General features: G+C 43.1%; 1 protein-coding gene across 1 annotated transcript in view; it reads left to right on the top strand.

Moving 5' to 3' along the window:
• The window catches only part of LOC123774005 (protein wntless), a 49,434-nt gene that overhangs the window by 28,452 nt on the left and 28 nt on the right, over positions 1-20,954 (top strand). The window contains exons 10-11 of the mRNA XM_045768063.2: positions 3,950-4,056; positions 5,655-20,954. The exon at positions 5,655-20,954 is cut by the window's right edge and continues 28 nt beyond it. Coding sequence (XP_045624019.2) covers positions 3,950-4,038 — 89 coding nt within the window. The 3' untranslated portion in view covers positions 4,039-4,056; positions 5,655-20,954. The remainder of the gene's footprint in view (positions 1-3,949; positions 4,057-5,654) is intronic.

The raw sequence follows: 20,954 nt of genomic DNA, 5'->3' as shown, positions 1-20,954 counted from the left end.
CTTGCTTCCTCCTTGGAATCTGCTTGGGCCATGGCTCTTAGGTTGTCTAAACCATTTTGTCCCTTGCTGTTTGCAGATTCTGCAGTTGAGCAGTATCTGCAGGCAGCTTCTTCTAGTTATCATCCAATGTCGGACTTGTTAGGTTTCCATTCCTTCCCGGAGGGATCGTGCCAGGGCTCGGGGTTCCGTTCGTCGTGGTAGGCCACTGGTGCCAGTTTCAGATCCAGCACCGCTTTCGAACTCGTCTTTGTCTGGTTGGCGCAGTGTTCGCCCTGTGCGTGGGTCGGGTTCTTGTAAGGGGGCACCAGTCCTTTTGCTGTTTGTCCCATTGATGGGGTGATGGGGGGGGGGGAGGGGAGCCTCGCTCTGTTCACTCGTGCCTGGTCTCACAATTTGTGGGCATTTCGGGTCATTTCAGTCGGCCTGCGGTGGCGTTGGGTGGCCCCTCCTCCTTTGAGGGGCTTAGGGCTGGCAGGGCGGCCTTCTCATTTACTCTGTTGGGTCATCTTGGGTCATCTCGCTGTTGTGGTGCATCTCGGATGACTCGCTTGGGCGTGGTTGAAACGACATCGTCTCTCAGATGGGTTTCCCGTCTGTTCCCAGTCCCAAAATGGGACTGCAGACCTGCGCTTCATTCTGGACTTGTCCTGTTTGAACCCCTGGGTTCTTTGCCCATCCTTTTGGATGACTACTCTGTCCCAGGTCTGGTTTCTGTTGGAGCCAGGCACTTGGATGGTATCCCTGGACCTCCAGGACATGTATTGGCACGTCCTGTTTCATCCGGGGTTCAGGGACTGGCTCTGTTTGTTGTGGGGGCATCTCAGTTACGGCTTTGTTGTCTCCTGTTTGAGTTGAACCTGGCACCTCAAGTTTTCACACGCCTTACCCGGGTCGTAGTGGCCCATCTGCGTCTCTTAGGGGTTCGGGTGCTGGCCTACTTCGACGACGGGCTGTTCCCAGCTAGTTCGAGTGTCTGCTCGCCAGGGATTTGGTTCTTTTTCAGCTTGTCGGGTTCGGGTTCCTGGTGAACTGGCGGAAGTCCCATCTGGTTCCCTCTCAGGTTTAGACTTGGGTGGGTCTTGTACTTACCTAGTTGTGCTTGTGGGGTTGAGCTTTGGCTCTTTGGTCCCACCTCTCAACTGTCAATCAACTAATGTACAGGTTCCTCAGCCTACTGGGCTCTATCATATCTACACTTGAAGCTGTGTATGGAGTCAGCCTCCACCACATCACTCCCTAATGCATTCCATTTGTCTACTACTCCGACACTGAAAAATTCTTTCTAACGCCTCTATGGCTCATTAGGGCACTCAATTTCCACTTGTGTCGCCTAATGCGTGTGCCCCTTGTGTTAAATAGTCTGTCTTTATCTACCCTATCAATTCCTCTTAGAATCTTGTATGTGGTGATCATGTCCCCTGTAACTCTTGTCTCCCCCAGTCATGTGAGGTTTAATTCCCGTGGTCTCTCCTCATACCCCTCAGTTCAGGTATTAGTCTGGTGGCAAACCTTTGAACATTTTCCAGTTTAGTCTTATGCTTGACTAGATATGGACTCCATGCTGGAGCTGCATACTCCAGGATTGGTCTGACGTGTGTGGTATATAATGCTCTGAAAGATTCCTTACACAAGTTTCTAAAGGCCATTCTTATCTTAGCCAACCTGGCATATGCAGCTGATGTTATCCTCTTGATATGAGCTTCAGGGGACAGGTCTGGCATGATATCAACCCCCATGTCTTTCTCTTTCTGACTCTTGAAGTATTTCATCTCCCAAATGATACCTTGTATCTGGGGACCTTGCTCCCTAAGCGTAGTAGTAGTGGAAATGACCCCAGTGACCGTCCATTTTGTTTTTTCCCATGGACAGACATTGGGGCCAGGGGGTTAGCCATTTTTTCCCAGGGATAGTCATTGGGGCCAGGGGGATTTTGAATTTGTTTTCCCAAGGACGGTCATTGGAAAGAGAAAGAGACTGCTGCTTTCCGGACGGGTCCTTCGGTTGTTAATGCTTGGCTGGTCGGGCTGGGGATGCATCATGTTTTGTGTCTGGTTGTGGCCCTCCGCCGTTATTTGCACGCCACAGCCGCTGTGTCCAGGGACACGCTTTGGTTTGATCCGGGTTTCCCTTCTTCCATGTTCGCGGGTGTGGGTCTCCCAGGTCGTCTGCAGGGTTGTTAAGGCTAGCCATCCTGCGGTCTATCCCCCATGCCCATGAAGTTTCCAAGTTCACTGCTCTTGCTGCCGTTTTTGGCAACATGTCCTGGGCTGATATTTGGGCGCAGGGATTTTGGCGGTCGAACAGGATCCTGGCTGCGCGTTACCTAGTGAACGTTCCTGGGCCTAGTCGGGCCTGTGTCGCTTTGGGTCGGGGGTTGCAGTCAGTTGTCTCGGCTTCGAGTTGCGGAGTGAGCGGCGACCGCCTCCCGGGTAAGTCCCTTTACTTTTCCTCTGTGGGTAGTTAGCTCTGGGGAGCCAAAGGGGCTCCCCCCCCCCCAGAAAACCAGCGTTGAATATAATGAAACGCCATTTTCTGGGTGAGACCCGGAGGCTCCCTGACATCCTAACCACTTGTTCGGCTTTTGGTAGCAATTTTCACCAGAATAGGGGTTTGTTTTGGGACGCTTACCTTTCTGGGTGCCTGACTCTGTTGATGGCAGACATAGAATGCTTCCTGTGGGGAACCGACCTGTGAAATTTATATTTATTTAATTTATATGAATTTATATAGAATTTATATTTACATTAATTTATATATTTCAATAGCAATTTGTATGATGTTTAGCGGACTGTATATCTGCAAATTCTCACAAATCGATCTTTACACATTAGGGGGGGTTTATATTAAATGTATGTATATGCAGCCAATCAAACTACAGTATTAAACTACATATATTAGTTAATAAGATTGGAGGTGCCTTATCTTATTGTATGGTAGGCTTAGTCCACCAGGTATAACTAGGATGTAGACACCAAATTATCCTTGTGAGAGGCTAGCTTTCATCACCCAAGTAACTGATGTACCGAGATTAATTCTTGCTTCCTCTTCTTGTTCCTGTCAAAGGGCACTAGCTGTAAAGCCGGAATCCTAATATATGACAGCTATATCAGATGAAACATTTATATATTATTAGATAAGGACCAAGGCTTAATTACCTGTATTTAGTGGCTCGTTCGTGTCGTAACCGGTTCGCCCTAATCTACTTAACATTAACTGGCCAGAAATGATTTGATAAACGGGTTTTGGCAAGGCACTTCCCTTGTTTATGTTGACTGCGTGTTGATGATAGTAGAACACTAATTTGATCTCCATAACACTTCGTCCAAGAGAATTATAGGAGCTGAATTTGCTCCTGCCACTATGATCTTAACAATGGCTGACCTCCCTCACCACTGATGCCTGGCTCTCCTTGTCCAGATGTCAATATGTGATAGAAGGGTCACATTTACTATATTTTGATACTGATAATTAAGTTAATTCAAATGAGATGTATTTATGATGGTAAAAATCCAAAGAGTACGGTATTTAAGAATAATTCCCAACAGAATAGCTGGTGAATTTATAGTACTATGTGGCAATGATATGCCGTTTTCTATTGACGGAAAATTCCATTACAAGCTACGTTTTCTATGGGTTAACTTGTGTATACAACAGCAGCAATATTATCTGCATATTGTAATTTAATATTAGTAAATGGTGTCGGGTTTTCCGACACTTCCAACCACATGGGGGTTTTTATAGGCCATTGCTCCCCATGCCTCTCTGAGGGGGGCCAGGTTCTGGCTCGTGGTCCCCGGTAGGCCCATAAGAACTCCATACACATGACTGATGTCAGAGTCTGACATTAGCATATCAGCCTGGATAAGCTCCGGGAAGCCTCCGGGTCTCACCCAGAAAATGCCGTTTCATTACATTCAACGCTGGTTTTTTAAATTTTAATCTTTTTCAGGCAGGTTAGATAGAAACAGAGTTGTGGGTGTACCTCTGCGGGCCAGGCAGTCACCCTCCTTTATTGACTTGAGAGTCACTACATTATGAAACTCTTCTGTTATATAGGTGAGTGAAAAACAGTATATATATATATATATATATATATATATATATATATATATATATATATATATATATATATATATATATATATATATATAAATAAATAAAATATATATTAGTATATTTTGGTAGCAGTCTTTCCTGTAGACATATATAATTAAATATGACCGAAAAAGTAAGATTAATAATTCTAACACGAATTTTCTCTATCTTTCTTATGTTTCTTTTCACTGTTGATGGTAATTCAAAGATCAATTCTCCAAAATTCATTATTATTTCTAGTCTGACGCGACACTTGAGCGCGTTTCGTAAAACTTATTACATTTTCAAAGACTTTAGTTTACAAACACACAACTGAAACTGAATAGAGCTTACATATCTTCGAGGTTTATATCTACATTTGGGTGAGGTGGCTGAGGTGAAAAACGAACTTTCAACAATGGGTATTCAATGGGTATTAAATTCCAACACAAGACAGAACACGAAACAATGGGTATTGAATGGAAGTAATTGTAGAAAGCCTATTGGTCCATATTTCTTGATGCTTCTATATTGGAGCGGAGTCTTGAAGTGGGTAGAATATAGTTGTGCATTAATTGGCTGTTGATTGCTGGTGTTGACTTCTTGATGTGTAGTGCCTCGCAGACGGCGAGCCGCCTGCTATCGCTGTATCTATTGATGATTTCTGTGTTGTTTGCTAAGATTTCTCTGGTGATGGTTTGTTTGTGGGAAGAGATTATATGTTCCTTAATGGAGCCCTGTTGCTTATGCATCGTTAAACGTTCTTTTTCGGTCATATTTAATAATATATATATATATATATATATATATATATATATATATATATATATATATATATATATATATATATATATATATATATAATTTATTTATTATGTTGTACCTAGTAGCCAGAACATCGTACTCGACCTGCTATTCAAGGTCCGATTTGCCTAATAAGCCAAGTTTTCCTGAATTAATATATTTTCTCAAATTTTTTTCTTATGAAATGATAAAGCTACCCATTTCATTATATATGAGGTCAATTTTTTTTTATTGGAGTTAAAATTAACGTAGATATATGACCGAACCTAACCAACCCTACCTAACCTAACCTAACCTAACCTAACCTAACCTAACCAACCCTCGTTATATTCAAAAAGTTATATTCAATTCAATTCAATGTTTATTCAAAAGAATGTGTGTACAAAGAACTTAAGAGTAAATGTTCAATTGTAGGGAAAGGAGTTACACATACTTATGAAGTCACTATTACACAAAGCGTTTCAGGCAAGTTACATTGTTACAGTAATGTTAAAAGATACATTTCATTGTCCTGTTGAATAATTACTGCACTTCAACTAATTATTTTGTCAACATCTTCCTCTCTGCTCTTTGTCATTGTGATAAATGACTGTATTGCATTACTATGTACTGTGTATGCAGTGACATACAACTTTTTTGTCAAGTATTCAGACATCATTATTATTGGTTCTCGTGTAAGCAACATTCTAGCTGTTTTTTTTTTTCAGGTACATTATTTGTGTTAGCTTATATATGGCAAAATTATATTAATGTATTAAATTGTCTGCTTCCAACAGGACTCGTGTTAATTTCCTCTACTCCTGTAGTAAATCACAAGTGAATGACTGAAGAATACTGGAAAACATTGTTCCTCCACATTTGTTTCCAGATTTATTAAAACTTACCCGAGAAGCTCAGTGTGAAACTACCCTATACTTGGCAGCTCGTAGCCTATGTATCAAAATATCCATATCAAAGGCCTGGTTTTCCATTTCTGATGTAATGATCTTTTTTAAGGTCAGGAACTATATATTTTTTACTTATATTGTTCCAGCATTTTAATAATGTTAAAGCATTTAAAAATCTAAAATTAACACACCATATCAGTGCATTGCTTAATTTTATTATATTAAACAGTAAAGCTAATTTAATTATAAATAAGTATTTTATTTGGTTTCATTTCATTCAAATATTTTGTAATTTCCTAAAGTTACCTGTTGCATAATTAGAGTACTTGGCTGAATAATAATAAACTGCTATACCTGAGCCCCATCATTGTTGCACTGCCACTTACAACAAACACAACGTTATTGAAGCAAATGCTTGTGCTACTTTTATTATTCCTTATAAAATATAAGATGAAACAATATATATTTTATAAGGAATAATTGTCAACTTGAAGTTAGTATTAAGAATAGCCAGAGAAAGAACAATAGCCGACTGTGAGAAGGCCTGAGCCCAGGAGACAGCTGTACATGGTGTAGGTAATGTTTATCTCAATCTCTCGACACTTGTTAACATCCAAACATTTCCAACCAGTAAACTTGTGCTAGGTTCTGGTAGTATAATTTATATCACAATGTAGACAATTTTGACTTTTATAGTGGTATTTAGAATATTGTCAAATTTGGTTCAAACCAAATTTGATGGATGCCAGTTGATTGTTCAGGTCCTGCTGATAGGTACAGTAGTCTTGTCACTTGAGTCTTGTCATCAGTCACGTTTGGTATGATCATTCTTAAATTTATAAAGTTGATACCCAATAACTATCATACACAGGCTATGGAAGTTGATGATGACTTTTAATATTCTCTTCTTTAATATTTTGTTTGATTAATAAAGTTAACTAGTCCTGTGCTGTAAAAGCCTCTTTTGGAGGCATTTACTAACATACTTGGCTAAGGACAACTGCAGCCAAAATTAAATACCAATTGTTCCTCCAACACACTATTTTGTCATAATATTTGACCAAGAATGCAAATACTATTTAGGTAGATCTTAATAGTGTTTGCATTTTTAGTCAAATATTATGTTCCGACAAAATAGACGCTTGGATGAATGCATTGATGCGCCGAACTTGATTTTGGACACATTGGCACTTACCTGGTATGTTAGTAAATACTGTACCTCATTTGATCTCAGTTGTTAGATATATTTGAAGATTATACTCAAAGTCTTTAATGAATTACTTGTTACAGTATTTGTTACTTATTCAAGTTTACCATTGCATGTTAAGAGGACATGAAGATATTATAATGTTTCATTACTGCCCAATGTCTCATTTGGGATTAGATATATTGCTTCAGTTGTTAGCTCTTTGACGTCTGCCTAGGCTTACATAAGGTCTTGTTTCTTCTGTTGTGAAATAGCTGGAAGTTTATGGCTGATGCATATACTCTAGATATTACAGGTAGCCATACTATTTGATTTACTTTTGGTTTTATAAGTTATGTATGGCATGGTGCTCAGTGTATCTCGGCTTCATCATTCACGATTTCATTTAAGGCTGTAAGATTCAGGGCTCTTCTCAAACATCACATTTCATTGTTGATACATTTATTGTGTGGAGCATTTTGGAAATGGTCTTTTTCTGACACAGGTAGGAAGAGGTTGAGATTAAAGTGACTTAAAAGCATATTCAGTAATTGATCAGTGTCACTCATGTCACTGTTCAGTAGCAATTGAGACATGATTAACTTGAGTTAATATGCTGCAACATACTTTATCTTTGCAGTTTAGATATATGTGGCTCCAAGATTTTTGGAAATTAGATAGTCATGCACTCGAAAGGTCAATATGTTCTATAGACTTCCTAGTACAGCACTGCACATTTTCTCTATGCATATTGTAGTAAATAATATTAGTTTTGAGCTGTTGAGTTGTTGCATGCAGAAAGTTGTTTGATCAAAGTTATTAGGGTTGCAAAAAATATGCTCTTAACGTGAGTTTACTTTGGCTATATTTGTTACACATGGCATGCGTACTTGTTTTACTCGCAGAGAAATCTTGTGGTGTTTTAATGGTGCTCGTGCATTTGATAAGTAACATTATTATGAGCTCCAAAAAATGTTGTTTTTCTCTATTTTCAAGTTTATTATACAGTGATCATCCACTGCTTGCAGTATTCTCTAATATGTAAATGTTTACTTAAATTGCGTGTCATGTTTGATGGCTTATTTGACAAAGATTAATAAAAGAATAGTAACAAAAAATTCACTTTATTTGATTCAAGATTATTTGTAGATCATGGATTGACCTTAGCCTTATTGATGGAATTTTGTTTTATTATGCATGCATGACAAGTTTGGGAAATGCGTCATGGTTTGCAGACTGTTTTATTGCATAATATAAAGTATCGTTTGTTAAAGATAAGGTAGTATGATGCCTTTTACTGGGTGTTAAGACTTTGTGTAATAGATGCTTCTGTTGAACTTGTTATTGCCAATTAATGACAAAAGCTTCAGTGTAAATAGTTGACATATGTTCCCTTGAAGTTTCTAAGAGGCTCTCAGTTCCTATTTTTGTGAAGCTCACTTTTATTAAACAGCAAAATTCTGCATGAAAATAGTAAAGTTTTAAAAAATATATGTTTTTGCCATATCTTCATTATTTTGTGAATGTATTCCTCTCTTACTTGTAATCTAGAATAGCCAAGTAATATATAGAAGCTATATTATCCAAAGGTTTATATTTTCGAGCAAACTTGTACTGTACTCTTATTAACTATACAGTACAGTAATGTATGGTATAATGTTACTGTATTTCTTATTTGGTTTACTTTCCTGTATATGCCAGTTACATTTGATTAATCAGAGCAAAGTGCAAATTTTCAGATGTTTCTCTCACTTTTAATTTCTATTCATTTTTATTGGATTTTGCTGACGCTGTAATCATTTAGCCCTATACAAACCCTTTTGGGTGTGATTGTACGTGTCCATGTGTACTCATACTGATGTACCCACATTGTCATTATTATTATTACTATTATTATTGCTTTCCACTTTCGTGAGAGGTTGAGGCATCAGCCTGCAGGTATTAGATAAATACAATCATTTTTAATATTCGTAATATGTAAATTTTTTTTATATTGTACAGTATTGTATTTTAATATTCTGTTGGTCAAAAGACAAATGAAGTTAGTTCAGTGGCTTCCCTATGTGTGTGTGTGTGTGTGTGTGTGTGTGTGTGTGTGTGTGTGTGTGTGTGTGTGTGTGTGTGTGTGTGTGTGTGTGTGTGTGTATGTACTGGTATTTCTTGGTATTCATGCCGGGTACCCCAAATTAGAATACCAGTCATATGGTGAACATAATTCAGCTCAGATTTTGAGTGGCAGGCAGTGTGCTGAATGTGAATGTTTATAATCATTTTACATTTGCATGGCCATGTACTGTGGATGATTTGACTACAGACTTAAGCAGTCTAAACACTTTTAGTCACCTTGACAGGTTGGACAAATGCAATATGGTAACTAGATATATATTTGATGTAAATGGTTACAGCGGTGGTGGTTGTATGGTACGACAGTATCGTGACAAGGCGAGCCATAAGATGAGGCTGTAGAGTGCAGATGGTGGCAGAGATGGTGATGGCTGGTAGCTGTAATGGTTGTATGGTACGACAGTATCGTGACAAGGCGAGCCATAAGATGAGGCTGTAGAGTGCAGATGGTGGCAGAGATGGTGATGGCTGGTAGCTGTAATGGTTGTATGGTACGACAGTATCGTGACAAGGCGAGCCATAAGATGAGGCTGTAGAGTGCAGATGGTGGCAGAGATGGTGATGGCTGGTAGCTGTAATGGTTGTATGGTACGACAGTATCGTGACAAGGCGAGCCATAAGATGAGGCTGTAGAGTGCAGATGGTGGCAGAGATGGTGATGGCTGGTAGCTGTAAACAAATTTGTCTGCTGGGATGGCTAGGTTTGAGGCAGATCAAAGGTGGTTTTGCTTCTGGCTGAGCTGTGTTGAGAATGCTCCTGATGCTGTGGTCAGACAGCCTTACAATCCTATCGACCTGACTCTGTTTGGAGCAACGCCGTTCATTATTTGATTAATGAAGAAACTGCTCAATTCTGGGAAACGTGTGGACATCATTTGTAGCACTTGCAATTCCTGCAGATGTGTAAGTAGCTGCTACACAATTTCTGACGTAGTTGTTACAACTGTTTACAGTCATACGCAGCACCGTACAGTACAGAGATCGCTCACTAATTCAGATCATATAGAGTGGATCCCATCTGTTGTATGATGACCAGAATCTTGTATTCTGATTGTCTTACATTGTGTCCACAAAAATTTCAAAAGTTGTAGTTTTTCTTGCAATCAGTAGAATACTTGTTTCCACATACTGTACAGTATATTAATAACACAATTACATTAGTATTACTTCTTAATTTGATTTACTGTAAATTGAACTAAAATTAACTTTAACTTGTTAAGAGTCGAGAGGTGTCACGGTCACCCGCTGCATGAATGTGATCACATCACAGAAGACATGGATCCATTCTTCATTAAAATTTTGGGACCTATCATATACTAAAATAGATCAGTTACTGTATATATTAAAAAGAAAGAATCATACATAATAGGTTGTGTACTATAATATGAATACAGTATATATAACGTATAGAAATTTACCGGTAACTTATTCAAACACAAATTTCCAAAATGGTGCATCTATTTGTGTGACATTTTCTGTTCACTTCTGTGGGGTTTCTGGGCCAGCCATCGTAAAAAGTACAAAAAATATTCTTTCAATATGTTTCACTCAAAACTAAGGTAACATTTCAATTATTGCTTCTGCTAGTGGACCATTGGAAAGAAAACATGCGATAGTGAGCATTGAACAGAAAATAGAGCTTATTAGAAAGGTTTAGCAGCTTTCCCAGAAGTATTGTGGCCATAGAGTACAAAGATGATTGGTGGATGTGTTCTATGAACTTCCCAGTTATTTGGGACTAGTCAATCCCACATGGTTTGGGTAACAGGTAAATAACTATTAAAATATATAAATAAATAAAATTTAGTAAACCTATGCTATGTGTAAATTCAGACAAATTAATTTTTAAAACACTAATATTCTAACTGTCAAATGGCAGATTTGTAGTGTAAGATTTGCGCAACCCAGTCATTGTTTCAGTGTGCATTGCCACAATATCTCGATCTGTCCTTGTGATTCCTTGCAGTTATTGTGTGTTTTCTGCACTTTCTGTATTATATTCTTGCATGGTGTCTCCCCAAACGTTTTGCACATTACGTTGCTGACTATTTTCGTTAAAAAAAAGTTAATTTTTGAGTCATGAATGTCATAATATTTTAACCATATACAGTACAGTACAGTACAGGTAAGTGTGCACTACTCGAATATGGTTGAGGTTTACAGAAACACAGTATTCACACAGCAAGGGTTTACTTACAAAATTATATACAGTGGGTCTAAATAAAAATATAAATGATGTACTGTACAGTATATAAATACTTTTGAATATGAGCTGGCATGTGGTGCAAGAAATTGGTAAATATGGAAATGATGCTCCTTCCTTTACTTCCTAACTCATATATTGTAGTATAAATGTCGCACTGTAGAAGATTACACTACACAAATTTAACATTTTACATTTTTTTTTGAGTATTGGTTAATTAGAATTTGATTTAAAGATATTCTACTGTATGTACTAAATTTTAGAAGTATATTTGCCCAAATTTACATGAAGGGCACCATGTCGAGTGACTTCAGTGGAGACAAGAAGCCGACATCTTGTCAAAGGTCCCACCCCCTTGAATTAAAAATTCCAATGGAATTTTTAATTCAAGTATTGTCTAGGCACAAAGAAATTACACTGCATAACATACCAGATCCTTCCTATGCAAATCTTGGATTGATTTCCCTTTAGATTTCTCTGGCCATGTTACTTCTGAATTTTGTATAAAAAAAAGCTGTTACTCCTGTAATTCTTTCATTTTTTTTATGACATTTACTGTTATAACCACACTGTTTTACCAAGCTGTCTTGTACTATGCCTTCTCGGGTGTTGCAGTGCCCTCTCGGGTGTTGCAGTGCCCTCTCGGGTGTTGCAGTGCCCTCTCGGGTGTTGCAGTGCCCTCTCGGGTGTTGCAGTGCCCTCTCGGGTGTTGCAGTGCCCTCTCGGGTGTTGCAGTGCCCTCTCGGGTGTTGCAGTGCCCTCTCGGGTGTTGCAGTGCCCTCTCGGGTGTTGCTGTGCCATCTTGGGAGTTGCACTGCCCTCTAGGGTGTTGCACAGCCCTCTTGGGTGTTGCACAGCCCTCTTGGGTGTTGCAGTGCCTTCTAGGGTGTTGCAGTGCCTTCTAGGGTGTTGCACTGCCCTCTAGGGTGTTGAACTGCCCTCTATGGTTATGCACTGCCCTCTCGTGTGTTGCAGTGCCCTCTAGGGTGTTGCACTGCCCTCTAGGGTGTTGCACTGCCCTCTATGGTTATGCACTGCCCTCTCGTGTGTTGCAGTGCCCTCTAGGGTGTTGCACTGCCCTCTAGGGTGTTGCAGCCCTCTTGGGTGTTGCAGTGCCCTCTAGGGTGTTACAGTGCCCTCTAGGGTGTTGCAGTGCCCTCTAGGGTGTTGCACTGCCCTCTAGGGTGTTGCACTGCCCTCTAGGGTGTTGAACTGCCCTCTATGGTTATGCACTGCCCTCTCGTGTGTTGCAGTGCCCTCTAGGGTGTTACACTGCCCTCTAGGGTGTTGCACTGCCCTCTATGGTTATGCACTGCCCTCTCGTGTGTTGCAGTGCCCTCTAGGGTGTTGCACTGCCCTCTAGGGTGTTGCAGTGCCCTCTAGGGTGTTGCAGTGCCCTCTAGGGTGTTGCAGTGCCCTCTAAGGTGTTGCACTGCCCTCTAGGGTGTTGCACTGCCCTCTAGGGTGTTGCAGTGCCCTCTAGGGTGTTGCAGTGCCCTCTAGGGTGTTGCACTGCCCTCTAGGGTGTTGCACTGCCCTCTAGGGTGTTGCACTGCCCTCTTGGGTGTTGCAGTGCCTTCTCAGGTGTTTGCAATTCTTCTTAGGTTTTCTTGGTCTGTACAACAGCTGATTTCACTTTCTCAATTCTCTGTTACTAATTTCTTAATTTCGTTTTAGTAAATTGGAGATAATTTTTCAATAGAGATAACTTTACCTTGAGCTTTTTAGTTTGTTACAAATTGATTTTAATCAAGTTACCTCTGAAGCAAGTAAGTGATTATTAAAAGAAGGCATCAAAAGTTATCTCTGAAAGCAATCTTCCTTTCTATTTGTTTCTGCAATTGAATTATACATATTTAAGTTGATGAGTGTTAACCACTGAAAAATTAAAATAGGTAAAATTATGATTGAGGAGGCTTCGAGTGTTATCTTGTAGCAAAACATGCTGTAACATAGTCATTGATTATCCAGCAATACTGGTAATTAAGAATATATTGGTTATGAATAAAGGGTGAAGTAGGCTTTATTGTCTTATGATGGTAAATATTGTATTGTTAACTTGTTGCTCACTTAATTAGCATACAACATTTTAAAGGATAGCTGTTAGTTTTTTGCATTTGACTGTGTTATATATTGCATGCTGTGTTGTAATCTATCTTGTTTTTGGTCATCAAAGTATATTGTAATTAAACTTACTCTAAGGTATACTCATTTAGTGTATCATATTTATTAGTGTTATAAGGTATTATATGTTTGAGTGTGTTTCCTCTATCAAATAACTACTGTAGTTTGACTGTGTTATATTTTCTTCTGTCAGAAGGTAGATTAATTGCTGGTATTGACAGTATTCTAATGTACTGAAGACATTACACAGGGATAATTAGACAGGACATCCCTTTTCCAATTATTTGTGTATCTTCACATTGTAGGATCACAATGAATCCTACTTATTCCTGGTGATTCTTATTAGCTTTTATATTTCATTTTGTCTTTGTATTTATATGAAAGTAGATAACAATATACAGTATTTTCTGGGGGAAGCCCCTATGGCGCCCCAGAGCTATCCAGGCTGATAGGGATAGTCCTAACTTTTGGCATCCATCGATGTGGGTGGAGTTCTAGGCCTACCGGGGACCACGCCCAAAACCTGGCCCCCCTCAGAGAGGCACGAGGAGAAATTGCCTATAGAAATGCACATGTAATTTTAGAGCATTCGGTATCTGCCATCGACCGGGAGAAGCACCCAGAAACGTAAGCGCCTCAAAACAAACCCCTATTCTGGTAAAACCAATGAAAATAACGAAACAAATGGACAGAACTTCCCCAAGGGAAAACCAGCAAACAAGCATGAGGTCACACGAGCTGCGCTGCATGTCTGCGCAGCTACCCCCTTCCCGGGAGGGGACGGGGTAGCCAAAGACCCTCACGCTGGCAATCCACACCTTCAGTTCCTTGGCTGATTGGATAAGGCTTAGTCGTTGTGGCTCCAGATCCAGATTCTCTTTGTGCTGTGCCTGGGTTCAGTACTCCCCGTTGGTGGTGTGTGAGCTGGGAGACATATTCCAGGGTACTCGGGCTGCATGCGCTTAGGGCTAACTTCCCTAAGAAGTGCCCTGTAAGTACTGCCCGTGGGGCTTGGGGGTTACCTTCAACAAGTCCCCTTGGGTCTACCTCTGTTGGTCTTTCGCTGCTTGGTGATTGACCGCCCGAGTGTTTGGGGGATTCCTCCCTTGTTTGCCTTGGTAGTTTTTGCACTGGTAGGGGCACGGGGTACTGCCCAGCTAGTTTTCACCTATAACAGTGGCTGGCTCTGTTCCTTCTGGGTACACTGTCCTCTTGTGAGGTTTTTCTTTTCTCTTTGTTTTTGCCTGGCAGGAGGGTGGGGTCTGCCTTGGTGTCCCTCCCCCCTTTATCTTAGGGTTGTTTGTGTTTGGTGGTACCCCCTGCTTCGCCCTCGCGAGTGGACACGTCCCAAGGGTTCAGCTTTAGCAGTGTTGGTTGGAAGCTTGGATGTGTCGGTTAGCAGTACCCTGCCTGGAATAACCCTTAGCAGACCCAGTCTAAGGGCCCCTGGAAAACTCCGCGGGATGCTCAGGTCCAATGGATGTGACCCCTGAGTCTCCTCTCACTTTTTGTGAGTTTGAGGGTTGCTCTGTCCCCTTGTCTCAGGGCGACTCTCATTGTTTTTGCCTCTGTCATGCTGCCTGTTGGGTCAGGTACACGTTTGACCCAGAGTCCTGTGAGTTTTGTTGCTTGTATGTGACTCAGTTCACCCAATCTGATGATGATGTTATTCGAGTGCAGGCAGCTCGCGCATTGCAGGATAGGTTTAGGTCGTCCACAGGGTTATTAAGTCTAGCCAGCCTGCGGTCTATCCCCATGCCTATGACGTTGGTAAGTTCCCTGCTGTTGCTGGCATTTTTGGGAACATGTCTTGGGCTGACATTCGGGCACGAGGTTTTTGGCGGTCGAACAGGGTCCTGGCTGCACTCTACCTTGTGGACGTTCTTGGGCCTAGTTGGGCCTGTGTCGCTTTGGGTCAGCGGCTGCAGCCTGTCTCAACTTCGAGTTGAGGTGTGGAACACTGACCGCCTCCCGGGTAAGTCCCCTTTTTTCCTTATTCTTTGGTGAAGTAGCTCCGGGGAGCCATAGGGGCTTCCCCCAGAAAACCAGCGTGGAATGTTATGAAACGCCATTTTCTGGGTGAATCCGGAGGCTCCCCGGTAACCCTCCCTCCCTGCGGTAGGCGGTTTTTGCATTTTTTTTTTTATATCCAGCCTCGGAATTGGAGGTGTTGATCGCCAGCGCGAGGGTCTGGGGCTCCCCCTTCCCCCCTCCTGGGGACCGGGGAGCTGCGCAGACATGAGGCACGGCTCGTGTGACGTCATGCTTGTTTGCTTGTTTTTCCTTGGGGGAGTTCTGTTCATTTGTTTTGTTATTTTTGTTGGTTTTACCAGAATAGGGGTTTGTTTTGAGGTGCTTACCTTTCTGGGTGCCTGTCCCGGTCAATGGCAGATATAGAATGCTCCAAAATCACATGTGCATTTCTATAGGCCATTGCTCCTCGTGCCTCTCTGAGGGGGGGAGGGGCCAGGTTCTGGCCGTGGTCCCCGGTAAGCCTAGAACTCTACCCACATCGACTGATACCAAAAGTTTAGACTATCCCTATCAGCCTGGATAGCTCCGGGAGCCTCCGGGACTCGCCCAGAAAATGGCATTTCATTACATTCAATGCTGTTTGTTTCTAGGGGGGGGGGGAGGCATCGGCTCCCCGGAGCTATCCAGGCTGAATGGATATGTATAACTTTCTGGCATCATTCAATGTGCTTGGAGTTTTTGCCTACTGAGGACCATGAGCCAGAACCTGGCCCCCCCTCAAGAGGCATGAGCAATGGCCTATAGAAGACCCCCCCCATGTGGTTGGGAGCATTCTATGTCTGCCATCAAACGGGACAAGCACCCAGAAAGATAGGCACCCCAAAACATACCCCTATTCTGGTGAAACTAATTGGCACTGAAAGCCGAACGAGTGGACAGAACTCCCCCAAACGAAAATTGGCAAATGTCATCATGCTGCTGCGCCCCTGTCTGTGCAACCCTCCCCTCCAGACCTCTCCAGACCCTCGCACCAGCGACCCAACCTTCAGTTCTTGGCTGATGTGATTCTGGGAAAGTCTTGTGCCTTTGGCTCCGGAATTTTTTGTCTCAGTTCTGTGTCTGGTGGCATGGGCTGTCTCTCCAGGTAGTGTGTGAGCCAGGAGTAATATTCCAAGGTACTCGGGCTGCATGCATCTAGGGCTACCTTCCCTAGGTGCTCGGTAAGTACTGCCCTTAGGGCTTGGGGGCCACCTTCCACAATTCACCATGGTATCTGCTTCTGCTGTGCCTTTTACTGCTCGGTACTTGGCCGCCCTCGGGGTCTGCTTGGGTTTTCTTGCCCTTGTGTGTCCCTGGGTAAGGGGTAGTTTTTGTTACTGGTAGGTGCTCGGTTTACTGCACAGCAAGTTTTGATTAATTATAGCGGCCGGCTCTGTTCTGCCTGGGTAAGTTGTCCTTTTGTGGGGGTTTTCTTTTGTTTGTGTTTTCTGCATGGTGGGGGGTCTGCCTTCGTGGTTTCCCCTTAGCAGTTGTAGGGGTGGGGGGGTGGTGTATGTGTGTATTTTCTTCTGTGTTTTGGTGGTATACCAAAACACAGCCATTTTCTGGTTGAGTCCCGGAGGCTCCCCGGCTTCCCTCCCTCCCCACCCCCAAGTTGGCAGTGTTTTTTCGCGTGTTTTGACATCCAGCCTAAGAACTGAAGGTTGAGTCGCTGGCGTGAGGGTCTGGGGCTCTCCCTTCCCCTTCCCGGGGAGGGGGGGTTGCGCAGACAGCAGCGGCGGCATGATGACGTCGTGCTCGTTTGCTAATTTTCGTTTGGAAAGTTCTGTCCACTCGTTCGGCTTTCGGTAGCAATAGTTTCATCAGAATAGGGGTTTGTTTTGGGGCGCCTACCTTTCTGGGTGCCTGTCCCGTTTGAGGGTAGACACAGAATGCTCTCAACCACAGGGGGTTTCTATAGGCCATTGCTCCTCGTGCCTCTCTGAGGGGGCCAGGTTGTGGCTCATGATCCCTGGTTGGCAAGAACTCCAAGCACATTGACTGATGCCAGAAAGTTATTCATATCCATTCATCCTGGATAGCTCCGGAGAGCTAATGGGAATCGCCCAGAAAATGGCATTACATTACATTCAACGCTGGTTTTATAGTCAAATTACTATACAGTAATTGTGTGATAACTTTTCAACATTTTTAAAATACCTAATTAAAAGTGTTTTATGATTTGAAGTTGTTTAAAATATTTTTGGAGGATTGTGTAGGAGGCTGCACATTGAAGCACACACTAAACAGAGGGGGCAGGTGGGCATTTTGTTCCACTATTTGGAGTGAAAGGCTGTAGTATTCAAATGTTAGATAATAATTTATTTGATTATATATTTTGCTATGCTGTTGTAGGGTGAGCTTTACAGTACTGTATACAATTACTGTGTGTTCTCCGTTGTTGTTAGTCTGGCTTTGCAGTACAGTGCAGCGTCAAACTGGTTGTTTCATTGAATATCATGTCTGCTGTAGCGTGTCAGCCGTTGCAAACAACCTTTGCTTTTTCACAAACAATTATGATCTTAGTTCTTTATTTTCTGGGAGGAAAGCCTACGGCTCCCAGGAGCTATCCATGGCTGATATGGATACCCTAACTATTTTGCATCAGTCGATGTCAGTGGAGTTCTAGGCCTACCGGGGACCACGAGACAGAACCTGGCCCCCTCACAGAGGACGAAGGAGCAATGGCCCATAGAAATGCACATGTGATTTAGAGCATTCTATATCTTCCATTGACTGGGACAGGCACCCAGAAAGATAAGCGCTACAAAACAAACCCCTATTCTGGTTAACAACGAAAATCGTCAAACAAGTGGACAGAACTCTCCAAAAGAAAAATGAGCAAACAAGCATGACGTCACACGAGCCGCGCCACATGTCTGCACAGCTCCCCCCTCCCCGGGAGGGTAAAGGGGAAGCCCCAGACCCCCTGTGCTGGCGATCACCACCCCAGTTCCTCGGCTGATGGGATCGTGCACGGTCGTGTGGCTCCAGCTCCAGTCTTCTCTCAGTGCTGTTCATTGTTTTCGGTGCTGCTCTTACGGTGGTCGTGTGAGCTGGGAGTAATATTCTCAGGTACTCGGGCTACAGTACGCTACGGGCTACGAGGGAGCCGGTCGGCCGAGCGGACAGCACACTGGACTTGTGATCCTGTGGTCCCGGGTTCGATCCCGGGCGCCGGCGAGAAACAATGGGCAGAGTTTCTTTCACCCTATGCTCCTGTCACCTAGCAGTAAAATAGGTACCTGGGTGTTAGTCAGCTGTCACGGGCTGCTTCTTGGGGGTGGAGGTCGAGGACCGGGCCGCGTGGACACTAAAGCCCCGAAATCATCTCAAGATAACCTCAAGAAGATACATGTGCTTTGGGTCTCCTTCCCTGTAAGTACCACCCTTGGAGCTTGGGGTTCCCTTCCACAAGTCGCCTTGGGTCTTCCTCGGTTGGCCTTTCGCTGCTTGGCATTTGGCCGCCCCGAGTGTATGGGGGTTTTCCTCCCTTGTGAGTGAACAGAGGCTTGCTCTTTTCACTCACACCTGGTCTCACGATTTGTGGGGTTTTCGGGTTGTTTCTCTTGGCCTTGGGTTTCCCGCCTGGGCTCCCAATTGGTCCGCGTGTCTGCTCGCCAGGAATTTGGTGATTTCCCAGCTCGCCAGGTTCGGATTCCTGGTGAACTGGAGGATGTCCCAAATGGTTCCCTCCCAGGTTTGGTCCTGGCTGAGTCTTGTGTGGGACTCTCGGACCGCTTCCTTGTCTCTTCCTCCAGCGTCTCTCCTTCGGCTGGGGTCTCGCCTATACTTGTTTCTGGGAGGCTCCCGGGTCACCCGGCGGTTGCTCGAGGGTCTGTGCATGAGCCTGAACTTTGCACTGTTGGTCTACCTGCCGGGTCGGGTTTGGCTTCGTCGACTGTTCTGGTTCCTTCGGGGACATCCCTTCCACCTCTCTCACGATCGCTGGGTTCGTCCCCCGGGGACCTTGTCGGCTGCCACGTCCCCAGCTTCCTCTTCGGGATTCTGTGCCTTGGTGCCTTCCCGAGCCTCACTCGATGTGTTCACAGACGAGTCGTCTCTCAGCTGGGGCTTTGTGACCAGTGCTCACCAGGCCGGCCAGGGGCAGTGGGGTCTGTCCTTCCATCGGGTCCACAGCACGGTGCAGGAGTTCGCGGTGGTGTGCTTTGTGCTTCGGAGGGTTCTGGTCACCCACGGATCGACAAGCCAGCTCCATTTGGACTGCTCCCCGGTGGTTCATTGCCTGAACTGAGGGGGTTCAATGTGGTCCTTGGGTCTTTGGGGTTGGTCGCTTCAGGTGACTCGTCTGTTGAGTCCTCGGGGTTTGGCTATCCTGGCGGTTCACATCTGGGGGTGTCCAATGTCCTGGCGGATGGCCTGTCCCGTTTTGTTTCCCTGTCCACGGAATGGACTGTCGACGCCGACTCATTCAGGTGGCTCTGTCAGACGTTCGGGTGCCTGGAGGTGGACCTCTTCGCGTCGGCGTAGTCGAGGCATCTTCCTGTATATGTAGCGCCTTTCCCCAACTGTGAGACTGTCGGGATCGATGCCTTTTGGCAGGACTGGTCGAGGTGGGGGGTTCCTGTACCTCTTTTCCCCAGTTCAGCTGTTGCTACAGGTCCTGGCTTGCTTGGAAACTTACCAGGGGCGAGTAGCCCTCTTGGCCCCTTGGTGGCCGGCCCAGCCGTGGTTTCAGGTGCTGCTTGCCTGGTGTCCGAACCCGGAGTTTTTTCCGCGGCTCCGCCTCTTTCAAGAGGCAGTCCAGTCCGGTACGAGACTGATTCACTCTTCTCAACCACAGCAGAAATGCTCAACAAATTGAGGATCCCAAAATGTGGACTAACCTCCTTAATCACATCAAAGACTTTCAACCAGTTTAAAAGAGAAACTAAGAACCACCTGATAAGCTCTGTGTAACCTAAATTACTTCCTAAATGTCAACCTATATTTTGGTGTTATTGAACCTGTACTACTGCTGTTATCTGCCATGTTAAAATTTAAAAAAACTGTATTTTATCTGTTTATGGTTAAAAATTAGTATGTTCAGTTGAAATGTTTGCTGTTCCAACCATCATGTAATAATTGCAATTTCCTATTGATCTAACTCAATTCATTATTGTGATTTATCTCATTTAGTTAGAAAGTCTTTTTGTTTTGTCCCTTTTATGCCTGAAACACATTGCTAATTAGTTGATTCAGGCACTGTACTTTCCCTACCCATGATTCACACTATCTTCTTATATCCCATGTATGTATGTTTGTACTTTTGCCTAAATAAAGTTATTATTATAATGCAGTACAGTAAGATAATGTTTTACCATTACATATATACATATTATTTTACTGAAAAGTACTGTATTTTTTATATTGTCCTCTTGATATTAAGTTTGTTAATAATAATCCATTATTGCACAGTATTTTGTATTTGCAGTATAACAGTGATTTTTGTGGAGGAAAGATTTTCTTTATTTTGAGCTCCATGTTATACTTCATTACTAGTATTGCATTGTCTGTAATGTGTAGTGTTGTATAATAT

This window comes from Procambarus clarkii, chromosome 91 (genome assembly GCF_040958095.1).
Source record: "Procambarus clarkii isolate CNS0578487 chromosome 91, FALCON_Pclarkii_2.0, whole genome shotgun sequence".
NCBI classification, from domain to species: Eukaryota; Metazoa; Arthropoda; class Malacostraca; order Decapoda; family Cambaridae; genus Procambarus; species Procambarus clarkii.
The sequence above is the reverse complement of the archived record's forward strand: the minus strand, read 5'-3'. Positions and strand labels throughout refer to the sequence as shown.